The following is a 20,336-nucleotide window of genomic DNA, read 5'->3' as shown; positions in this document are numbered from 1 at the left end:
CCATGGCTGCCTACCTGCTCTGTGAGGCCACCAGTTAGTGCTGGCAGCCTTGCTACGGCGTTGAGTCCCTCTCCCACCTGCCAGGCCCCCTCCTGGCCTGCTGGGTCCTGTCCTCCCTCACTGCCCAGGGCAGCCCCTTGTCACTACAGCAACTGCTAGCCACCTCCCTCCCTCCTCCTTCCCTTTCTTCCAGTGGCAGGTACCCAGAGGTCTGTGCCTTGCTCCCAGGCGGCCTCATGGTCCCCAGACCCCATGGAGGAGACAGCCCTCATCCCAGGTCACACGGCAGCCACAGTGGCAGACAGCCAGAAGCCTGCTGACCAGGCGTAGGTTCAAGAGGGGTTGGGCCACCGGGACTGGGCAGCACTAGCCATTGCCAGAGGCTTATAGGAAAGGCCTGGGCTCACCTGGGATTTCACCGCTGTCCAAACAGCATCTGAACTCCTTCAGGACTGGCATCCCCTGAATTTCAGGATCTCACTCAGTCCATCATACCCTGAACCCCAGAGTGGACCAGGCAGGCCCTATGGAAACAGCCATGGGCTTCTGGCAGGGGCTGGGGGCTGGGAGGTGGACCATAAGACATATGCTCAGGACAACACAGCAGCCCAGCGAGCTAGGGACAGTCTCTAATGGCCATGACTCATCTAGGCTCCAATGAGTCCTGTCCCCAGTAGGGCTGAGTGAGGCCTGCACCCACGGGGCTCCCTCCAGGCCCTCACCTCTTTCCTCCCTCCTGCTGCACAGGAGAGCTCTGTGTTTCCAGTCGGGACTCTATTTCTCATACATCTGTCTCTGTCTCTGTCTTTCTGTCTCAGTGTCTTTCTCTGCCATGCACCCTACACTTCAGTCTCCTGTCCTGTCTCCTTGTGTTCCTCAGTCTTGGTCTCAGGACCCAGTCTTCTTCTCCCGGCTGTTCTGTTCCGATCCTCCATCCTCCACAGATTTTCCAACAGCCTGTGCCCCACTGTCCCTCTCCCTTAGGCCTGTCCCTCCCCACGTCTGTCCTATGTGTTCGGGGCACCTTCTCTCCTTCTCTCCAACCCCACACCTTCTCTCTATTTCTCTGGTCCATCTCTCTGGGTCTGGGTCCGGGTCTGACTCAGTTCCTCTGTCTGTACCCACTCATCCTAAGAGGCCAATATGACGCCTGTCCAGTGGGAGAGAAAACACAGGAGAAAAACACAAGGGCTTGCCCTGGAGCTCTGAGGTAGGGCCCAGCCCCCGCCTCGGGGGGATGACAAATCCTGGGGGGCAGCCCCTGGCAGAGGCCCTGCGGGCACCTGCTGCAGGGGGCTGTTCCGAGGTGCCTTGGCCGGCTGCCCCCCCTGCAGCTCCCCCGTGGCCTCAAGAAGCCCGCCCTGTCGCCGCCACAGGAGAAACTTTGGGCTGACATGGAACAAAGGGAATCCAGGCTGGCAATTACCCAGCTAATTTCAGCCATGTAGACAGCCAAATCAGATATTTCAGGTTTCTTACAAACCCACCTCAGGGCCTGAATTAGCCACCTAATTAATTATCTGTAACAGCCGGGGACTGGCTGGGTGGGAACATGAATTGCTCCCGGTGCCAGGATGCTTGTCCCTGAATCATGTCCTGGTGACGTAATCATTATAATTAGACCCAACCTGCAGCCTATCCTTGACCACAGCATCTCAGGATATGTGGCCCTGGGCCAGGCCCAAATGTCTTTCCATTTAATTTGTGGCAGCAGAAATGCAGCCATTCTGCAAGAGACAAGCCCACCCACAGGGCCCCTGTCCTGGGTTTGGGGGCCCCGGCCCCACCATCGTACCCTCCAGCCCGCCCTCCATCACGGCGCAACAGTCTCCTCTGCTCCCCACCTCTGGCAGCCAGGTCCCGATTCCTCCTGCCCTGCAGCAGCCCCATGAGGATGGCCTTGTCACACAGCACCTGACTCACGCTATGCTGTACCCAGCACCAGGTCAGGGTGTGGCCCATGGAGGTCACCAAAGGAAAATATCCTGAATGGCAGAGTCAGGGGCTGGCCACAGGTTCCCCTCCCAGGGAGTTCTGGGGAGCTGTTGTTGCAAGCAGGGGGGCTGGAGCACACAGGATGGGTCCCCTGGGCCCCAGCTGGCCAAACTGCTCTCCCAGGATGCACCTATCCGAGTGTGGACTTCAGCCCAGCGCCTGCCCACCTCCTAGGCCAGTGTGTTTGGCCTCAGTGATGGCAAGTGCACCAAAGAGGCACAGGATTCTCTTCAGGTAGGAGTCAGCAGGGTCAGAAGGGCGGTCCCCTATACACACACACACACACACACACTCCTAGCACGGTCTCTGCAGAAGTGGGCCAGGGACACACCAGCTATCTTAGCCTCTGCTCTTGTCCCCCTGCTCAGCCAACCCTGGTTCCCTATGCATAGGTGAAACCCATGGGGTCCTTGCTGGACACCACAGGTCCAGGTCTGGCCTCCACCCCCCTCTGCAGCCTCCCCACAGCTGCTTGCCACACCCTGCCAATCAGGTTGGCCCTTGGTGCCCACGAAACCCACCCTGGCCTATTCTCCCAAAAGCGATGATGCTGCTCCCTAATCCTTGACCCCAGCCTTAGCACTGTCTGGTGGGCTCTGCCCTGACCACGGCATGCCAGTGTGTGCCCTCCCCAACCCCTGTGATGGCCAAAGCAATTTGGGAGGCACTGGCTTTGGTCCCTTTCTTGCCCTCCGGCTCTGTCCTGACGGGGGGGCGGGCAGGTGTATTTCCGGGGATGTGTGGTGAAGGCATGTGTGAAGTCTGAAGGTGACCATGTGCTGAACATGCCCCTGTGCAACTGGAGCTCCGATGTAGGGTCCAGCCCCAGCCCCGTGCCTTGGGCCCCCACGCCCTCAACTTCCTACCTCCCAGGGCCTGTTTCATCACGAACTCCATGACGATGGCTTTGATTCCTCAGTGGCTCCTCCAAGGGTCGGAACTCACATGCAAGTGTGGCCAGGAGTTCTCTGCCTGGGGGAAAGGAAGTGGTCACAGGTCACCCTGACCAGGCCTGGGGGTGGTCTTTTTCCTCATCCGGACCTGACGTCTCTGAGCATGGGTCTGTGGTCTGAAGAGAGCATCCTTTGTCCATTCCCCCCTCCCAAGGCTAGACCCCGACACTGACAGGGACACCTGAGAGGGTCTGGGAGGGTCTCTGTGGAGGAGGGTTTCCACCCTACATGCTGACCATGGCAGGTAGGTCCTGAGACCCCAGCTGGACCTGAAAAGTGGTCTCCCCTGGCCCATGGTTTTCTGAAAACAGCTTATGGTGGCTACTGCAGGGATGGGGACTGGAGAGCGCGGCTCAGAAGGAGCCAGGCTGTGCAGGGCTGGGGCAGAGCCATAGGATGTTTCAAGGTGACTAGCTCTTCTGCCGCCTTGTGGGCCCTGGGCCACAGGGGCATGGGGCATCCGTCTAAGGGACAGGAAGGGTGTGGTGGGCTGAGGTCTGAGTGGATGCGACTTGGGAGAGGCCTCCTTGGCTTCTGACAGAGTCTCAGGGGCCGGCAGACCAGGCTCTACCCAAGGGAAATTCCAGGGCCCACTGCTGCTGCCCTGCGCAGAGACTGGGGTGCAGAGACTGCAGGGAACCCAGCCTTCAGGGAACAAATGAAAATGGGAGGTCAGACCCCTCCCACCTGCATCTGCATGTGTGGGGCATTCCAGGGTCCAGGTCAGCTGAACTCTGGTAGGGCAGCGCGGCCTGTAGGTTCAGCGACTGCAAGGTTCCTCCCTCCCCACTTGTGGGGTCTCTCCAGGCAGGGAAGCCCAGGGCTCTGGGACCCAGTGTTTGACGATGTTTTCCTCTGCAGACGAAGGAGACCAGCGTTTGCGGGGCCTGGGGAAGGCCGGCCGGGTGGGAGTGCCCCCGCCTCACCGCAAAGCGCTGGCGCGCAGGGGCGCCCTTGCCGCAAAGCAGATTCTCTTCCAAACTTCTCCCCTGGCTCCTGAGGGCGTGGGGAACTCAGGGCCCAGCCACAGGGAAGCTCGGGGTGCTCCTGGAACTCCCCTCAGGCTTCCCACTGCCTCTCCGTGCGGGCTGGGGCTCCCACTGCCGCCGCACTCCTCGGCTTAGCGGGTGGGCGAGTGCCCCGGCTCTGCTGAGCGGCCCTCAGGCGGGAGGGCGCCAGGAGAGAGAGACAGAGGACCGGGGAGGGGAAGGGGAAACGCGCAAGGCAGAAGCGACAAGGAGGGAGGGCGCGGGCCGGGACAGTGGGGCCCGCTTCAGCACCGCGCCAGAGGACAGCGCCCCGCGGGGACCGGGGAGGGGCGGGCTGGGCAGGGGGCGGCCTGGAGTGGGGTACGCGCGGGAGCGTGGGTTACCTTCCCCGGGCCGGGGTGCTGGCGGGCGGCGGGCAGTCAGTGGCGGAGCGCGCTCGGGCTGGCCGGGTCCATGTGGCGCCCCGGGAACTGCGGCGGCGGCTGAAGGGCACCGCGAGGAGGGCGCGTCACATGGAGGCGCACCCCGCCCCCCGCCCGCGTCCGAGCGTGACGACGAGGGCGGGGCCGCAGCAGCGAGGCGGGCGCCCGCGGGGTCCGGGGGCGGGGGCGACGGAGCCGCGCCCCCCTCTCCTCTCCCAAGCGCTGCCCCCTCGCCAGATGCGGTGAGGTCTCAGAGCCTCGCCTGCAACCCCCGCCCGCCCAGCGGCTTAGAATCCCCGATACGGCCCCCCCACCACCATCCGACCTCCTCGGTGTGGACCTGGCCGGGAGTCGCCCTCCTGCAGACAGGGTCCCGCACCCTCACGTCCCCGCCAGTGCGGGGCATCTCGCGAGCGCAGGTGGGACCCAAACGTGCGCAACCCTCAAAAGCTCTTTCTCTTCCGGAGAGGCCTGGCGGTTGGGGGTCGCGGCTCCCCTCCCCACTCCACTCCTCCGGGGCGCGCGGAGGAAGGGGCTCTCGCCGCGTCAGCAACAGTGAACCGGACCCGGACGAGTGCCCCTGAGAGCTACCCGCGACCCCGACCCCGCCGCGTTCCGGCCCCTCCGAATCCCAGGGCGGGAGAAGGGAGCCCCCAGACTCTGAAAACCCACCACCCCTGGCCGAGAGAGAACGGCAGACCTGCCCGGACCTATTTTTCAGTGTAATAGCGTCCGAGAAAGGGAGGACGCCACCCTGAGTTTCATCTCAGCTGGACGCAGGCGGGAGACCCCCGCCCCCTCGGGCGGCCAGCGCGGCTGCGGTGGGGGAGGAGACCCGCGCAGAGCGCGGCTGGCGCCGGCAGCGCAGAGCGGGCGGCCCCTCGCAGGGCAGGGACGCGTGAAGGTCACTGCAGACAAGGGCCGCTCCGCCCCGGCTATCCCCGCAGCCCCGCCCCCGCCGCGGTCGCCCCCTCCCCCGGGCCTCCGGGATTTCCCGGCGGTAGAAGCCGCACTGCGGGGATAGCCGGGTCGCCGCAAGGTCGGACGTTAAGCCTCCAGTCCCGCCACCCCTCCCGGAAGTTGGGAGACCCCCGCTCGCAGCCAGGGCAGGCGAGAACTGCGGCGGGTGCTGTGGGGAGGGGTCGGGTCTCAAAAAGCAGCGGGGCTGAAATGTTGCTCCGGCTGCTGGCCCAGGGCTGACCTCTGGGTTGGTGGGCAGATAACGCTGGTGGCCACTGCATTAACTTGCCACCGACCCCTCCCGACTGAGTCTCGAGGACTTGCTGGACCTGAGGTGGAAGGGGCGGCCCCTGGAGCTGCTTCTGCCCCAACCCCAGGGAGACCACACCCCCTGGTCCTCTCCGCCCCTCCCCTCAGCACCCCCGGGAAGCTCAGACTCAACTCTGGAAGAGTTGCAGGCCTAGCACCCTGCAGGGCACCCTGCTACCAGCTCCCACCCCTCGCTAACCATCTCCAGGCCCTACTGTGCCTGGCAGTGACCTGGTAGGGGCCCAAGGGGAGGGTATGGAGGAAGTCAGCCCTTCCTCACATGACCCTGGGAGTGAAGGGTCAGACTCCACTCAGCGGCCACTTTGGTTAGCAAGATTCCTAGTGACCCTGGAAGAGGCCACGTCCCAAAACATAGCCCTCAGGACATGCTCAGCCTCTCCGGATCCCGAGGCCCTGGGTACATTCTCACCTTCTCCTGCCTACAGGTCCTGTCACTCAGATCTGGGCCAGGAGGTAGGGGAGGGTGGGGGTTGCTGCCCAAAGGGGGAGACTGGGGAGAGGACATAAGACTCAAGCCAGGGCTGCAGGACTAACTGCCCTGGCTGCCCGTCCAGAATGTGAGAGTTCCCGTTACATCTCATCTCTCCCCTGACCCTTCTTGAGAGGTGGCTTATAGCTCCAGGCCTTAAGCAGGTCTGGGGACAGGCATTCAGGGATCTGCTGTCCCCAGGTGCATGAGAGTCTCAAGGGTGTGCCTTGAGCCCCCGCTCAGGATCTGCCCAGCCTGGCCTTTCCAGTGTCCTCAAAACCTGAATGTGGATGCTAGAGGGAGAGAAGTCCCTTCTGCCCTCTGGAGCATCTTCCCTCCACCCCTGCCACCAGATGGACCTGGAGGGTGAACCACAGCTGACCTCCTGTGACCCCAGAGGTGACCTCCGTGGAATCCACAGCAGGCCCCACAACCAGTGGCCCCTGGTACCCTCATGAGCCACCTGCAGGAGACCCCCGTTGACCTCAGTACAGCCAGGTTGAGCAGGGTCCTGCGTGTGCCGTGACAGGGCAGTGAGGCTCATAGGACAGAGGAGCACAGAGGTCTTCATCTCAGTGGGCGCTCCACAGCCCCACTGACTCCATGATCGGGGCCTAGCTGAGCTCCACACACAGCCCTGAGCCAGGGGCCCACACATGTTGTCTGGCCCTCCCAGTCTGTCCCCGTCCTCCCTGTGGGGTCACCACCTGTCTCTGTCATTCCTCCTCCTACACCTCCCACCACACGGTGATCCTCCTCATGTCTCCCAGGTGCCCAGGCCCTGACCTGGGGGTGCATGGCTCAATTAGGACTCAGGCCCCCCTGGAGGAAATAGTCTGGGATCAGAGGGACTGGTGCCCCACTCCAGGAGAGGGAGGATGGGCAGCTTCGAGGCCCAAGAAGGGCCAGCTCTGGGCAGGTGGTGAGGACGTGAGACGAACCGACTGCAAATGCCGCCTCTTGCCTGATCTGGTCCTGTGGTAGGATTTGTGGCCCTGTGAGGGCCCAGAAGAGGCCTTGCCTCGAGGCAGGAGCTTAGCAGGAAATTTCCAGATAGCCAAGGAAGACCCGGAGTGAGTTCAGAAGGCACCTGAACGTGGGCGCCATCCATGATGGGCTCAGGGCACAGAGGAGGTGAATAGTGGTGCCACTGGGGGCGGGGTGGATTTCGAGGAACCAGCAGGAGGGGAAGGGTATCCCACTACAAGGCGAGCATTTGGGACATGTGTGTTTGGCCACAGCCAAGACCTGGCGGTGGGACCCTGGCCAGCTGGCCCCCCAGGTAAACAGCCCTGAGGCCAGCCCTCTGCAAGCTCAGGAAATGCATTGCCCTCCAGATGGGCCCTTCAAGGCCAGAATGCCTGATCCAAAGCAAGTTTGTGCCAAAGGCCACAGGATGCTGGGTTTGGACCCCCTGCCATTCAGAGTCCCCTTTGTAGCCCCCACTGAGTTCACTCCAGATGGCAGAAGAGAGGAGCCGGGCACCCTGCCCCAGCCCTCCCCAGGAGCCCCTCTGCTCCCTCCAGGGAGGCCTGCACCTGCCAGGACCATCTGTCCCATGGAGGGCCGGCCATGGCTCCTGCACCCCAGGGCACCAGCCTGCTCAGGCTCAGAGAGGGCCCTGAAAGCGCCTTCAGGAATTGCTGGCATTGTTCCATTTGGGGTTGGGGTCTGGCAGGGCAGTGAGGCTCATAGGACAGAGGAGCACAGAGGTCTTCATCTCAGTGGGCGCTCCACAGCCCCACTGACTCCATGATCGGGGCCTAGCTGAGCTCCACACACAGCCCTGAGCCAGAGGCCCACACATGCTGTCTGGCCCTCCCAGTCTGTCCCCGTCAGGAGTGGCTGGGAGGGATTTTGGCACACATGGGTGCCCAGAAACCTCATATGCAAGCTTAATGATGTAACCCACTGAACCCTTCAGTCTCCATGCTGCTGTCTTCCTGCCGGATTTCATTACTACTTAAAAGGTAATGACACAGGAAATGCAGAAGCAAAGTGAGACCACGGTTGTCTTTCATCAGAGCTAGGTTAAACCATGGCTCTGAGAGCAGGGACCCTGTGTCCCTGCCTAGTCCCATGACCCTTCGCTTGCCACCATAGGCAAGAGACACCTAGCCTCTAGGACCAGCTAGCTGGCCATGGGGTCAGCACATGGAGCTTGTCCCTTTGGGCTCCTGGGAACGAAGCTGGAGGTGCTGACCAGCCTGGGGCGCCAGCTCATTCCTCAGACCCCTGTCCCCTCCTGTGCTGGGGCACATGTGCCTGGTCAGGGTCTTGGGATGAAATGCACTCTCTTCCCAACCACCTGATTCTGCAGAGGCCCTGCCCCCATCCCCAACAGAAAAGGAGGCCCCTAGGTCCCACCGGGACCCCCGTGGACCCGCTTTCCTGAGGAGCTGGTTCAGGATCTGGGCTCAGAGCACAGTGATGACTCCAGCATCATCTGCCTCAGATTCCAGACTATCGGGCGCAGTCCACCTTCCCTCGCAGGGCCCCCTCCCCAGCTCCATGCCCATCTCGCCATCAGCCAGCGCCTTCGTCTCCCAGGCTCCAGTCTCAGCCATCACAGCCACCTTGCACACAGCTCCGGGAGGAGGCAGAAACGGTGGAGTCCCTGAGTCATCCGCAGGATATCCTATCAGAACAGGGAGACAGGCCTTCCAAGGGGCTCGGAGAAGAGGGCAGTGTGGGGCCCAAAGGAAAATCAGCAGAGGTGGTAAGGGGCCCCCCGCCTCCCACCACGGGCTGCTTCGCTGTAGCAGCCCTCCTGAGCTCCGACACAAAACCCCTAGTGTGGGCTTGGAGACAGAATGTAGCCTCTCACTGGCAGCTGGGGGGCAGGGGACACCCACTGGCTCACTCGGGGAAGAAGGTGCAGGGCTTAGCTGGACCTTCCTGCCTCCTGGGCCTCAACCTTCTGGCTGGGAAGGTTGGGTGAGTTGCTCTGTGCCTGCGTGACTGCCCTTCAGCCTGACTGTGGGGCGGCTCCTTCTCAGCGGGAGTCTGAGGTCTCTGTGGCCTTTCCTGTGCGCATCAAGGGCGCCAAGCTGGAGAGAGGGGTCTGCAGCCTGCAGTCCGCCTCTGTGGGAACACTCACACCACAGCAAGCCCCACAGCCAGTCTTTCCTCCCTGTGTCTCTACTCTGTCGACACACCCCTGCTTCAAGGGCTCCTGCGTGATCTGGGGTTGGACGGGGAGCCCCTTGCAGTGGACAGTCGGGCCTGCACCCACCCAGGAAAGTGGGGCCCTCTCAGGGTCCCAGACCTGCAGCACCCTCGGATTCACCCCCAAGGGGGCGATGGACCAGGACTGCCCCCCAGTGGCAGAGTTCAAGACACCCTATGTTCCTCCGTCCACCCCTAGGGCCAGCCTGAGACAGGGGTTCCCTCCCGCTCTGCCCACCTTCACCCCCTTTGCGCTGCCTTTCTTTCCCGGCACTGTTCTGGGGCACTTGCTGTGAGTTAGGCAGGCAGAGGTTAGGCAGGCAGAGGCTGCTGCTGGCCCAGCTTCTCCAGGAAGAGCAGATGCCCGAGACACAGCAGTCGCGGGTAGAAGGACCATGCATGTTTCATCACACAGCCAAGTGACGGACACTGTTGACAGAGGGCGGGGGCGGGGGAAGCAGGAGGATTGGAGACTGGGAGGGGGTAATGGAGACCATGGGGATGGAGACCAGAGACTGGACGGGGGAGCCAGAGCCTCGGGGTGGGGGTTTGGGAACCGGGGGATACAGAAACGGGGGAATGGACACTGGGGAGATGGAGACGGGAGACTGAGGGCACAGAGACCGGGGGATGGGGATGGGGGAGGACATAAACCAGGGACCGGGGGTGGGGGAAGGTGGGAACGGAGATGGGGTGGGGGATGGAGACCAGGGTCTTGAGACTTGGGGGGATGGGAACTGGGGAGTACGGAGACCTGCGGGGATGGAGACGGGAGGTTCATTAGCCCCTCCCGGGGACATCTGGGCTTCAGGTAGAATGATCCAGTGTCCCCCAAACTGGAGGAACTGCATTCCATGCCGAACGAAAACAAATCCCGAGACCACCACGGAGGAGGGTCTACATTGTGCCCGTGGGGACAACACACCACCTGTCCAGCCCCAGGGATGGATGTAGAAGCTGTGACCCCACCCAGGGCTCTAGAGAGGGAGACCACCCCCAACCTCACCGCACTGGCCCTAAAGCGAGGTCTTCTGTGGGAATCCTAGAGGACCCAGTGCTCCCTCTCCAGAATGAGGAGGACTTCCGCCCTGGGGAGGGAGGCACTAGCAGGACTGCCTCCTGAAGAAGATAGGACAATGAGCATGGAAGTCATCCCAAGCCACAGGAAGCAGGCAGAAACTTCCTCTAGAGATGAAACGTCCCTCTCGGCTGCCCAGGGACCAGTGCTCCAGGCCAGCACAGGGCACGGGATGGGTCGCTGGGACCCCAGGAAAGAGGCAACCAGGTCACACTGCAGACAGTACCTTGCCCTAGCCAACAGGCCGCGGGAAGCCTTGGAGCCAGCCCTGCTGCTGGCGGGGGTGGGGGGGGCACTCAGACCTACTGCCCGGGGCCTGGAGTCCTTGCCTCAGTCTGCCCAGGGCCTGAGCGTCTGGAACCACCTCCTACCTGTCGCCGAGGACTGTGTCCAGGAAGAAGATCCAATCCAGGCCCTGCCCCAGGTGGCTAGTGGAGGCAATCCTAAATCAGGGCCTGGGGCCAGAGAAGGTGACCTCCAGTGGCCCCTTAGTGGCCCTGGCTGTGCCGCTTCCTCTCTAAACTCTGCACACCACCAATTCATAGCCTCTCCCCAAGGTGAGACTAGAGGCCCCCAGCCCGCCTCACCCTCACCCACTTGTAACATCGCCACTGGTGCGTCACAATCTTCCCCCCTTGAGCCAGACTCTCCCCAAACAGCTCCTGCCACACATCTTTGCCCCCTTCTCTCCAGCTCCTGGGAAGGGGTGAGCAGTGCCCAAAAGGTCAGAGGCTGGGTGGCAGCCATACCATCTGCCTGTCCTCAAAGACACCTGGACAGGGCTGGCCAGGAGCTGGGTGTGGTGGGGACGCAGACCCTGGCTCAGCTTCCAGCCAGGACAACTCACAGCAGAGCTCTGTCTTGTAGGACAGGTGTCCCCTTTGCACGGACCCATCAGCCCCTGGCCAGCACTGGCCTCATGCCCCCCAGCAGCTTTGGTTCAAGTGGGGGACGAGAACTGGAAGGCCAGACTCCCACGCTGAGCTCAGCCCTTGTGGGCAGCTGAGGGGCAGTCATCTGCTCTGCCAGTCCCCACCCCCACCCTGTGGCCTCAACATCCCTAAGGCCCCTTGCCAGCCCACACAGATTCCCCAGGGCAAACAGCACAGGGGCTGTGGCTGGAGGACTGTCCACTAGGGTGGACCCACCTGGACGTGGGTGTGAATGCCTCCTGGGTATGAGCGCTGGCTGTGGAGTCAGGCAGAACCAGGGTTGAGGGTACAGCTCAGGGCCAGTGGACCCAGCCAAGGGACCAAGCTTGAAGAACCCACTATGGTCAAGGGCACAGGAGGCAGGCCTGTTGAGGCCAGAGGTGTGGAGCAGCCACCCTGGAGGAAAGAGGCCAAGAGCAGTAGGGCTGTGGGAGCAGCGGTCTGGCCACAGCTGGACGCGCCCATCCCCAACACTACTCTCCCCACCAGACAGGGCTCAGGACAGCCCTCAGCCCCAGGGCACAGCTTGCTGAGAGCTGGGTGGAGGGCTTCCTGGGAAAAGTCCTTGGGACCATGGCGGGCAAGGGTGGACAGTCCCTCTGCTTCTGAGACCCGTGTGTGGGCTGCACCTGAGCTGGAGAAGAGTTGGGCATGGCCCATGCTCTCTGCTTTGATGGTGCCCCAAGGCCCTGCGTGTGCTAAGGCTGCAGCCGAGCCGGGGGGCTGGGCACCCGGGTCCTCCTGCTGGCCAAGGGTCACTGGCACAGGTGTGACGCATGCCTTCCCGTCCTTCCCAGGCCTTCTCTGGCAGTGAATGCTCACTAGCCTGGCTCTGCCGGCCAGCTGCTTCTCTGGGAGGGCTCACATCACCCAGGCCAACCCCATCCCTGCAGGGCATGACCAGGACCCAACGTCTTAAGCCTCAAGGAAGGGCCTCTGCCCTGCCCTCATGCCAGTGCCCAGCGAGCGGATGGCACACGGTCGCAGGTGTGAGCCATTGTGCGCCCTGACAGGAAGCCCCTGTCCAAACTGGCAGGGTAAGAAGGCCTGTGGAGGCTGGCAGCTCCTCAGTGGGGACAGAGAATTCCATGAGACGCAGAGCCGAACAGCCCAACTCCCCCAATAAGAGGACAGAGAAAGGTGTTAAGACAGTGGATATCATCAGCCCTGATGACACGTGTACGATGTGGATCTGCCCCCAAATGTCCCCTCCCTGCATGGAGGCCCCTGCCCCAGGCGCCACCAGGGAGCTGGGTCTGGACAACTGGGCTTGATTCCTCCCAGAGATAGCCCTGCCTCTCAACGTCCAAGGAAACTGGGTCTGACCTGGGGACACCCCTGTTCCACCCGGACTGTTTGCCATCAACAACTGGGCGAGGCTGCTATGCGCCGGCGGACGCTCTCAGTGCTTCTGTGCGGCTGGGTTGAGCTGAGCTATGGCCACACCTCTGGCCACCTCCGGGGGTCCCCATGCCAGCCCCTCCATCCCACCCTGTCCCAGCCAGCAGAATGAAGTCTCCTGCTGTTCCAGCTGTGGGGAGGGGTCTTCCTCCCGGAGGGACCCCACCCAGCAGGAGTGGGAGGGCAGGTGCCAGGCAGCAGGATTCGCTTGGGACGAGACCCTGTCCAGGCCACCCTCACTGCCCAGGACAGGCTCCCAGCCGAGTGAGAAGGCCACAGGGCTCAGCTGGATGCCAGCACCAGACCTGAGGGTGCATGCCTTCTTTCTGCCCTTCTGGTGGCCAAGGTACACCCCTTCCGGCCGGCCTGCCCCACCAGCTGCCCTGTCACAGCTCAGCCAGCCGCCGTCACCAAGACCAGGAGGCCCGGCCCAGGTTGTTCCTGGCAGGACCCATGGCACTTTCAGAGTCTGCCCACATCTGCTAGGGGTCCGAGCTAGCTTTAGTGATGGAACAGAGGGTCCCTCTTGGCCCAGAATTCTCAGTCCCACAGTCCGGGGTGGGGTGCATCTCCCAGAACCCCCTGCAAATTTGGGGACATAGGCCTGAGGTCCCAGTGGTCACCCTACAGGCTGCAGGGAATGGGGTGGGGTCCCAGAAGTCTCTGAGGGAGGCCCTAGAGTAAGTAGACTTGGCTTCATGGCACCTGGGCCAGGAAGGGCAGGCTTAGCAGGGACACCCCCGTCACTCCAGTGCCCTGTATGTCCTGATGGATCTGCCCTGGGGGGACCCAGACCAGGGCCTTTATTTCAGGGGCCCCAGGCAGAATGACCACGCAGGAGGCCAGGGCAGCTGAGCTGGACCCTACCCCTGTGAAAGGCCCCAGACTCAGGCCATAGGCCCTGGCAGGAATGGGAGCTCAGTCATTATTTTCTGAGTATTTATTTCCCACAAATGGGCATCTGCCAGAAATGAGGCAGAAATAGAATTCAAGCCTGTTTTCTTTTCCTTTTTTCTTTTTCTTTTCTTTTTTTTTTAAGATTTTATTTATTTGACAGAGAGAAATCACAAGTAGGCAGAGAGGCAAGCAGAGAGAGAGAGGGGAGAAAGCAGGTTCCCTGCGGAGCAGAGAGCCCGACGTGGGGCTCGATCCCAGAACCCTAGGATCATGACCTGAGCCGAAGGCAGAGGCATTAACCACTGAGCCACCCAGGCGCCCCGTTTCTTTTTCTTTTTTAACTTAAAAAAAATATTTTATTTATTTGACAAGAGAGAGAGACCACAAGTAGACAGAGAGGCAGGCAGAGAGGGCGGGGGTAAGCGGGCTCCCCGCTGAGCAGAGAGCCCAACGTGGGGTTCAAACCCAGGACCCTGAGATCATGACCCGAGCCAAAGGCAGAGGTTTAACCCACTGAGCCACCCAGATGCCCCTTTTTCCTTTTCCCTTTTTTTTTTTTTTTGTAAGATTTTATTTATTTATTTGTCAAAGAGAGAGAGACACACACACAGAGAGCGCACAAGCAGGCAGAGAGGCAGGCAGAGGCGGAGAGAGAAGCCGGCTCCCTGCCGAGCAAGGAGCCCGATGTGGGACTCGATCCTGGGACCCTGGGATCATGACCTGAGCTGAAGGTAGCGGCCTAACCAACTGAGCCACCCAGGCATCCCAGATCCTTTTTCCTTTTTAAACATTTTATTTTTTCAAAGTCATCTCTACCCCAAATGTGGGATTCAAACTCACAACCCTGAGATGAAAAGTCACACGCTGCACCAACTGAGCCGACCAGGCCCTCCTCAAGGCTGTTTCTGCACTGGAGCCAAGAACACAGGCCACAGTGCCCAAGCGTGTACCCAGCCTTGGAAGGGGCCCCTTTGGCAGGGAGACACAGGACACTTCTCAGACCCACCCTGTAGGGGAACCAAAGACCACGCCCAAGGAGCCTCAGGAAACACACAGTAGGAGTTAGCAGGAACGAGGACAGGACGAGTCACTAGGCATGAAGACAAATCCACAAACACCGCAGTCAGGACCCCAGACATGGGGCTGAAAGGCTGCTGGGTGCAGGGTGATGCCTGCAGTCTCGGAGCAGGCAGGGAGGGGGGTGTGGGGGCATACTGTGTGGGCTACACATCCAGCAGAGCGATGTCCCTCCATGGCCCCAAGGACACCAGTCCTTGGGGGTGGGGGCACCCTCTGCAGATCTGGGGTGGGTGTGGCGTCCTGGGTTTATAGATGGGGGTAGCCTGGGGAGGCAGCTCCTATGCCGGGCCCCTTCTCTGGGTCTATTTCCAGACTGGGAACCCTATGGCCCCCATCAGACTCGTCCCCCACCCCCACCCCAGGGCCCATGAGGGTCTACTTATCACTATGTAGTGATAAGTGTCCTTATCACTACAGGCCCACGGTCAGGGGACAGGCCTGGGCACTGGAGCAGCCCCCACACTGGGTCCGTGGCCTGTAGGCTAAGAGCTCTGTGGGCCAGGCAGGTGGAAACCTCTGGAATATCACTCTTAGACAGTAAGTTAGGGCCGCTGCCAAGGGCAGAACCTAAGGGGGTGTGTGAGCTGCTGCAGCCCCCCAAGAGGGCGGCATAGGCTGGGGAGGGGCTCCTGGAGGGCCTGGCCCCGGCACTGGATCCAGAGTGGCTTAGATGTGAAATCTCTACATCTATTTAGGCCGCTCGTTATTTGTTAAAAAAGCTAGACACTAAAAATAGCCTCGAATGCATAACACACACAGGGAGCCTGCCCGCACCAGCCTGAGTCACTCAGCGCACCCTGGGAACCCATCACCTCTGCACCCGAACAGCGCCGAGGCCCAGACGCACCTTGTCCCTGGCCTTCTGTCCAGATTGAGAGTTGTGGGGGTGCCAGGGAATGCGGAGGGGGCCAAGCCTGAGGGCCAGAAGGCAGGCAGGGTCCCAGCCCCCCATCTGGTCCTGCTGCCACAAGACCCACCATGGGACCGCAGGGCAAAAGGCCGGAGCCTCTCCCTCCTCTAAGCCCCAGACCTCGCACGCCGCACAACCACAGGTCTGGTGAGTCTCAGGCCAATGTGGTCCCTGGTGGGGAAGGTGGGGTCTGGGTGTCCAGTCAGAGCATCCAACTCTAGGTGCAGCCTCTATGGGGTGGGGGCATTGGTACTGGGCTCGCAGCAGCTGGACACAAGCCCTCCACTGTTTACAGGCAGACACTCAGACCTCCCTGACCCCTCATTTAAGTCCATACCAACGGCTGCATCCTACCCACACAACAGGCCGATGGATGGAGGCTGCCTCTCCAGTCCATGGAGTCTTCCTTCTCTCTGGCATCACACCGGACTCCGAAAAGAGGGACCAGACACAAGCTCCCGGAGGCCTGCAGCACCAGCTGGACTGAGGGGCAGCTGTGGCCCAGGCAGCCCAGGGCAGGAGCAGGACGACCCCAGGAGCTCATAAAGCCACTTCTGACCAAAGAAAGCTCTGTGCTGACAGATGCTCCAAGCCCGCACATGCAGCGACCACATGGGACCAGACACCTGGTGCTTCCTCAACAGGCTTCTCATAAAGGAAAGCTCTTGTTTTGAATTTCAGCATCTGAAAGGCCCATGTCTGCCCCACTCTGTGGAGGAGGGGCCCAGCGGAACGTGGACATGGGCCAGCATCATTCTGCTCTGGCCACGTGCAGTGACCGTGGGGCCTGTCCAGAGCTCAGGGTGAGGCTGCCCGGAAGCCCCAAGGCCTGAATCTGCTGCTCGCTGGCTGGGGTTTCTGTGCTCCTCTCCATGGTCGGGGCCAAGATCACCCCAGAGAAGGTCACACGGCGCCAAAACAAACGTCATCAGAAAATAGTTTAATTCTGTACAGGTGGCGGCCAGGCTGACCACACATAGCGGGTGTCACGCACGGGCTTGTGGGGGGCGGGGGGGAGAGAGCTGAGCGGCACACTCTACCGCAAGCAGAGGCGCCCTCGAGGCAATGGCCACGGGACAAAACGAAATGAATCACAAACCGTGACAGTTATGAGGGTAGCGTAATCAACATTTCCTTTGGGACCAAAAAAGAAAAGGAAATTCAGAGGCTTTGGAATGCTTTTTCTTCTCATGCCGGGGAACGGCGTCTGTTCCAGTCCACTGACGACGGTGGGCACAGCAAGCCGGGGTGGCCACACCAGCCCATGCCGTGACAGCCACGGACAGGACCTTGGAGGTTGAGCTCAGCAGCTTCTGGCTCCGTGAGCCACACGCACAGCCTCGACCACAATGGCCTCAGAAGAGGGGCCGGGAGCCCTGGCTCTCGAACTCAGCCCACGCGTCATTCAGCTCCATGAAGATCATCTTGGCGTACTGCTCGTAGGGCTGCCCTGCGGCCTGGGGGCCAGACCAATGGGGAGGAGGCCTTAGGCCTGCTGCCAGCACCCCGATCCTCCCACCCCCGATCCTGCCCCCACACCCCGGCCCAGTGCTCACCTTGTCTGGATGGACCACCAGCACAGCCCGGCGGTAATGTTTCTTCACCTGCCCTGGGCTCACCAGGTCAGCCATGCCCACAGGTGTCCAGCGGCTCTCACCATCCCACAGCACGGTGTGCAGGGTGGACAGCAGTGCACGGATATTCCTCTCCTTACCCTCTGTCCACTCCAGGAGCTGCAGGGTGCACAGGTGCTACAGAGAGATCGGGGCAACCGCCCCCTCTGCCCCCCAAGCTGCTCCACACACCAGCCACCACACAGAGCAAGGCTCTGACTGTGAGACGCTCAGCCTGGACATGGACGTGACTGCCCCCCCCCGGCAAGGTTCACACCACTCCCTGGGCCCGGCCACACACCACACAGGACCAGACGGCCCTGCAGAGCTGCAAGGCAAAGCCATCCTGTGGATGGGGCACCCCGACCCCTTGGCAGTGCCATATCTCAGACCAGCCCAGACAGCAGATGGCCCTCATCACCCCTGCGCCGTCTGGTGTTCCATCTGGTCAGGTCTTCAGAGAAGCAAGGCCCTTAATCACCCCAAAACATGTCCAAAAACGCAGGTTAAATGTCAACGGAAGCTGCTGCTGTCTCTGCAAGCATGTTGACCACAATCCTTTCATGTCTGAGAGTCAGGAGCCTCCCTCAGTGGCTGCTGGCTGGCTCAGGGTGCAGGCCAATCCTGCCCGCAAGACCCCCCTCCCTGCAGACCTGGGGTGGCCAGCCCCCCTCACCTTCAGCTTGAGCGGGTCGGTGTCCCGCGCCTGCTCCTGCCTCCGCATCTCGGCCATGGTCCTCGGCCCCTTCCTGTCAGCCTTGGAGGAGAAGCCTTGGTCGGACAGCAGATCCTCAAAGTCACTCTCGGACACTCTTGGCTTCTGACCTATGGACGAATGGAGGCTTGGCCAGCAGACACGCTCCAGGGGTCCCGCCCATGGGTGCAGGCTGGGTGAGGCCCACCCGGAGGATGGGGTGCTGTAGGGACACCTCAGAGGAAAGGCTGTTCAGAAACGGGCGGCCTATCTCTGTGCGGCACACACCACAGCTCACAGCCTGCAAAGACTGTTTGGAGGTCAATGACGCTTTGGGATTGAAGGACAGCCATGCCTGTCACCTCCTGGGGTTAACGCAGGTGTGCCGTCCCCATGGCAGACAGGGCTGTGGGCTCCTGGAGAGTGTGGGTCTGGTGGCCATGGCCAGGCCCCAGCATCTTCCAGCCCACAGGAGCCCCCGCCGCTGAGGGAACAGACCTGGGCCCTGTGAACACTCTCCCCTAGGTTGGGCCTCGAGGTGGAGAACAGGGCAGAACACTAACTACTTCCTAGGAACCATGAAGAAGTCACCCACAGGACACGAGGACTTACCGAAGCTGGGGGCGCGGACCCCCCTCTCCTCTCGGCTGCCGATCACACTCAGGTTGGCGGCATAGTTAGGCCTCGGCTGTGCACTGGCTTTTAGGGGTGGCTTGGCCTGGGGGGGGCGTGGGGTGCCCGGGGCTGGGGGCCGACTTGTCTGCTGCCAGGAGCTGCTGCCCGTGGGAGGGGGGACCGTTTTGGGCCCGAAACCCCCAGGGGCAAATCCAGCAGGTGCGCCTGGGGAGACAGGTCACAACAGGGTGAGTGTCCAAATGCGTGATGGCTGCCGCGTCCTGGAGAAGTTGCTAGGGACAGGGGCACTGCCGTCTCCAGGACTTCGTGTCCACGGGGCTGGGGACAGCGGAGACACTCAGAGACAAGCGCTGGGCCTGCCTCCCCACTCGCCCTCAGAAGGCACGGCTGCTTCTTGGAACAGACGCCCAGCAAGCTCCACAACCTGCACCAGGCCCCCGGGTCCTGGCTCCATGGCCGACCTGCAGCAGCAGACACAGCCACACTAGCGTGCATGCGTACGCAGCAACCATATGCAGAGATGCGTGTAAGCGAGGTCAGACACTCCTCTGTGCTCCTCCCCGGGGCCATCATTCTGAGATTGCTCCAGAGTTGGGATCAGAGCACAGGCTTTGCAGCTGGTGCTTCTCACGCAGGACCTGCTCCTTCTCACCGTGAGCAGCTTTTTTGGGCAGAGATGCAACATGGTGTGTTCACTCCCTGACCCCCGGGAGGGCTTCATGGCTGCTCCCGTTTTGGGCATCGTGAAGCCACTATCAACACGGTGTGCAAAATTTTGCTGTGTCTCTGGGATAAATGGTCGTTGCACTTTTGTGGGAAACCAGCGAGCCATCTCAGACCCCCACCAGCACCTGGGGCCACACTGCTTCCACCGTGGCCACATCTGGGGCGGCCCCAGTCAGGTGGCCCCGTGCTGGGCACCTAGCACCCCCTCCCACATTCTAAGCTGACGGCTCTGGTTGTTGTGGTGCTCACGTACCCGAGGCGTCTGTCAGAGAGCGGACACTTGGCTCAAAAATGTGTTTTCTGCATCCACAGCTTGTCCTCCCCACCCCTTAGCACACTCCAGGATGACGACATGCCCCGCGTCATTCCCTCCGCTGTGGTCTGTGGTGATAAGCAAACCATGCCTGGGTTCCAGAGACAACCTCCTCCATGCTCTCCTCCTCTAGGAGCTGAGGTGTCTCCCGTTCACGTTTCAATCCAGGACTCATGCCGAGCCGCCTGCTGAGAGGCGTGAGGGTTAGCGTGATGTCACTTGTGTGTCGCAGTGGCTTTTCCCCTCCGTCAAAAATCCACTGGCCTTGCATGTGTGGGTCCACTCGTGGGTCCCAGGTTGATTCGGCTCTGATACCAGGCGGTGCTGGGTTCAGCAGCTACAGCTTAAGCCTGAAGCTGGGCGTGGGGTGGGTGACACTCCCATGCTCCTTTCCGTTACAGAAATACTCCAGCCACTCGTGGTCCTGACATCCCAAGTAAATGTCCCTATGAGCTGGTCTGCATCCTCGGCTGCCCGCATCAGCTCCGCACCCGCAGCCCCAGCACACAAGCCCATCTTGCTTGCTGTGAACAGCCTTCCCTGGGCTGTTGACAGGAGCGCCAAGTGCTCTTGCCAGGCCCAAGAGGGGCTGACCCTGTTCCCCGGTCACAGAATGTTCCTGGAATAAACCTTCCTTTGCTGCGGTGCACAACTGTGTGAGGACAGTTCCCTCTGCCAGTTGTTTTGTTCAGTCTCTGTCTACATTCATGAGGGACACAGCCCTGCAGGGTTTTTTTTGCACAGACTCTGGTTTTGGTCATCAGGGTATC

The 20,336-nt window shown here is 61.4% G+C and overlaps 2 protein-coding genes across 11 annotated transcripts in view; both read right to left on the bottom strand.

Moving 5' to 3' along the window:
• CPLX1 (complexin 1) overlaps positions 1 to 4,398 on the bottom strand; it is a 34,140-nt gene extending 29,742 nt beyond the window's left edge. The window contains exons 1-2 of the mRNA XM_044267999.1: positions 4,321 to 4,398; positions 2,862 to 2,967 (exon numbers count right to left, since the gene is read on the bottom strand). Of these exons, the coding sequence (XP_044123934.1) occupies positions 2,862 to 2,892 (31 nt within the window). The 5' untranslated portion in view covers positions 2,893 to 2,967; positions 4,321 to 4,398. The remainder of the gene's footprint in view (positions 1 to 2,861; positions 2,968 to 4,320) is intronic.
• A 12,111-nt stretch (positions 4,399 to 16,509) lies between these two features.
• GAK (cyclin G associated kinase) overlaps positions 16,510 to 20,336 on the bottom strand; it is a 55,878-nt gene continuing 52,051 nt past the window's right edge. For all 10 annotated transcript variants that reach the window (XM_044267988.1, XM_044267989.1, XM_044267990.1 and 7 more), the window contains 4 exons: positions 18,504 to 18,731; positions 17,874 to 18,022; positions 17,141 to 17,317; positions 16,510 to 17,041 (listed from right to left, as the gene is read on the bottom strand). In XM_044267988.1, coding sequence (XP_044123923.1) covers positions 16,940 to 17,041; positions 17,141 to 17,317; positions 17,874 to 18,022; positions 18,504 to 18,731 — 656 coding nt within the window. In that variant the 3' untranslated portion in view covers positions 16,510 to 16,939. The remainder of the gene's footprint in view (positions 17,042 to 17,140; positions 17,318 to 17,873; positions 18,023 to 18,503; positions 18,732 to 20,336) is intronic.

Source organism: Neovison vison, chromosome 11 (assembly GCF_020171115.1).
Source record: "Neovison vison isolate M4711 chromosome 11, ASM_NN_V1, whole genome shotgun sequence".
Taxonomy (NCBI): Eukaryota; Metazoa; Chordata; class Mammalia; order Carnivora; family Mustelidae; genus Neogale; species Neogale vison.
This window is presented reverse-complemented; position numbering and strand designations above follow the sequence as displayed.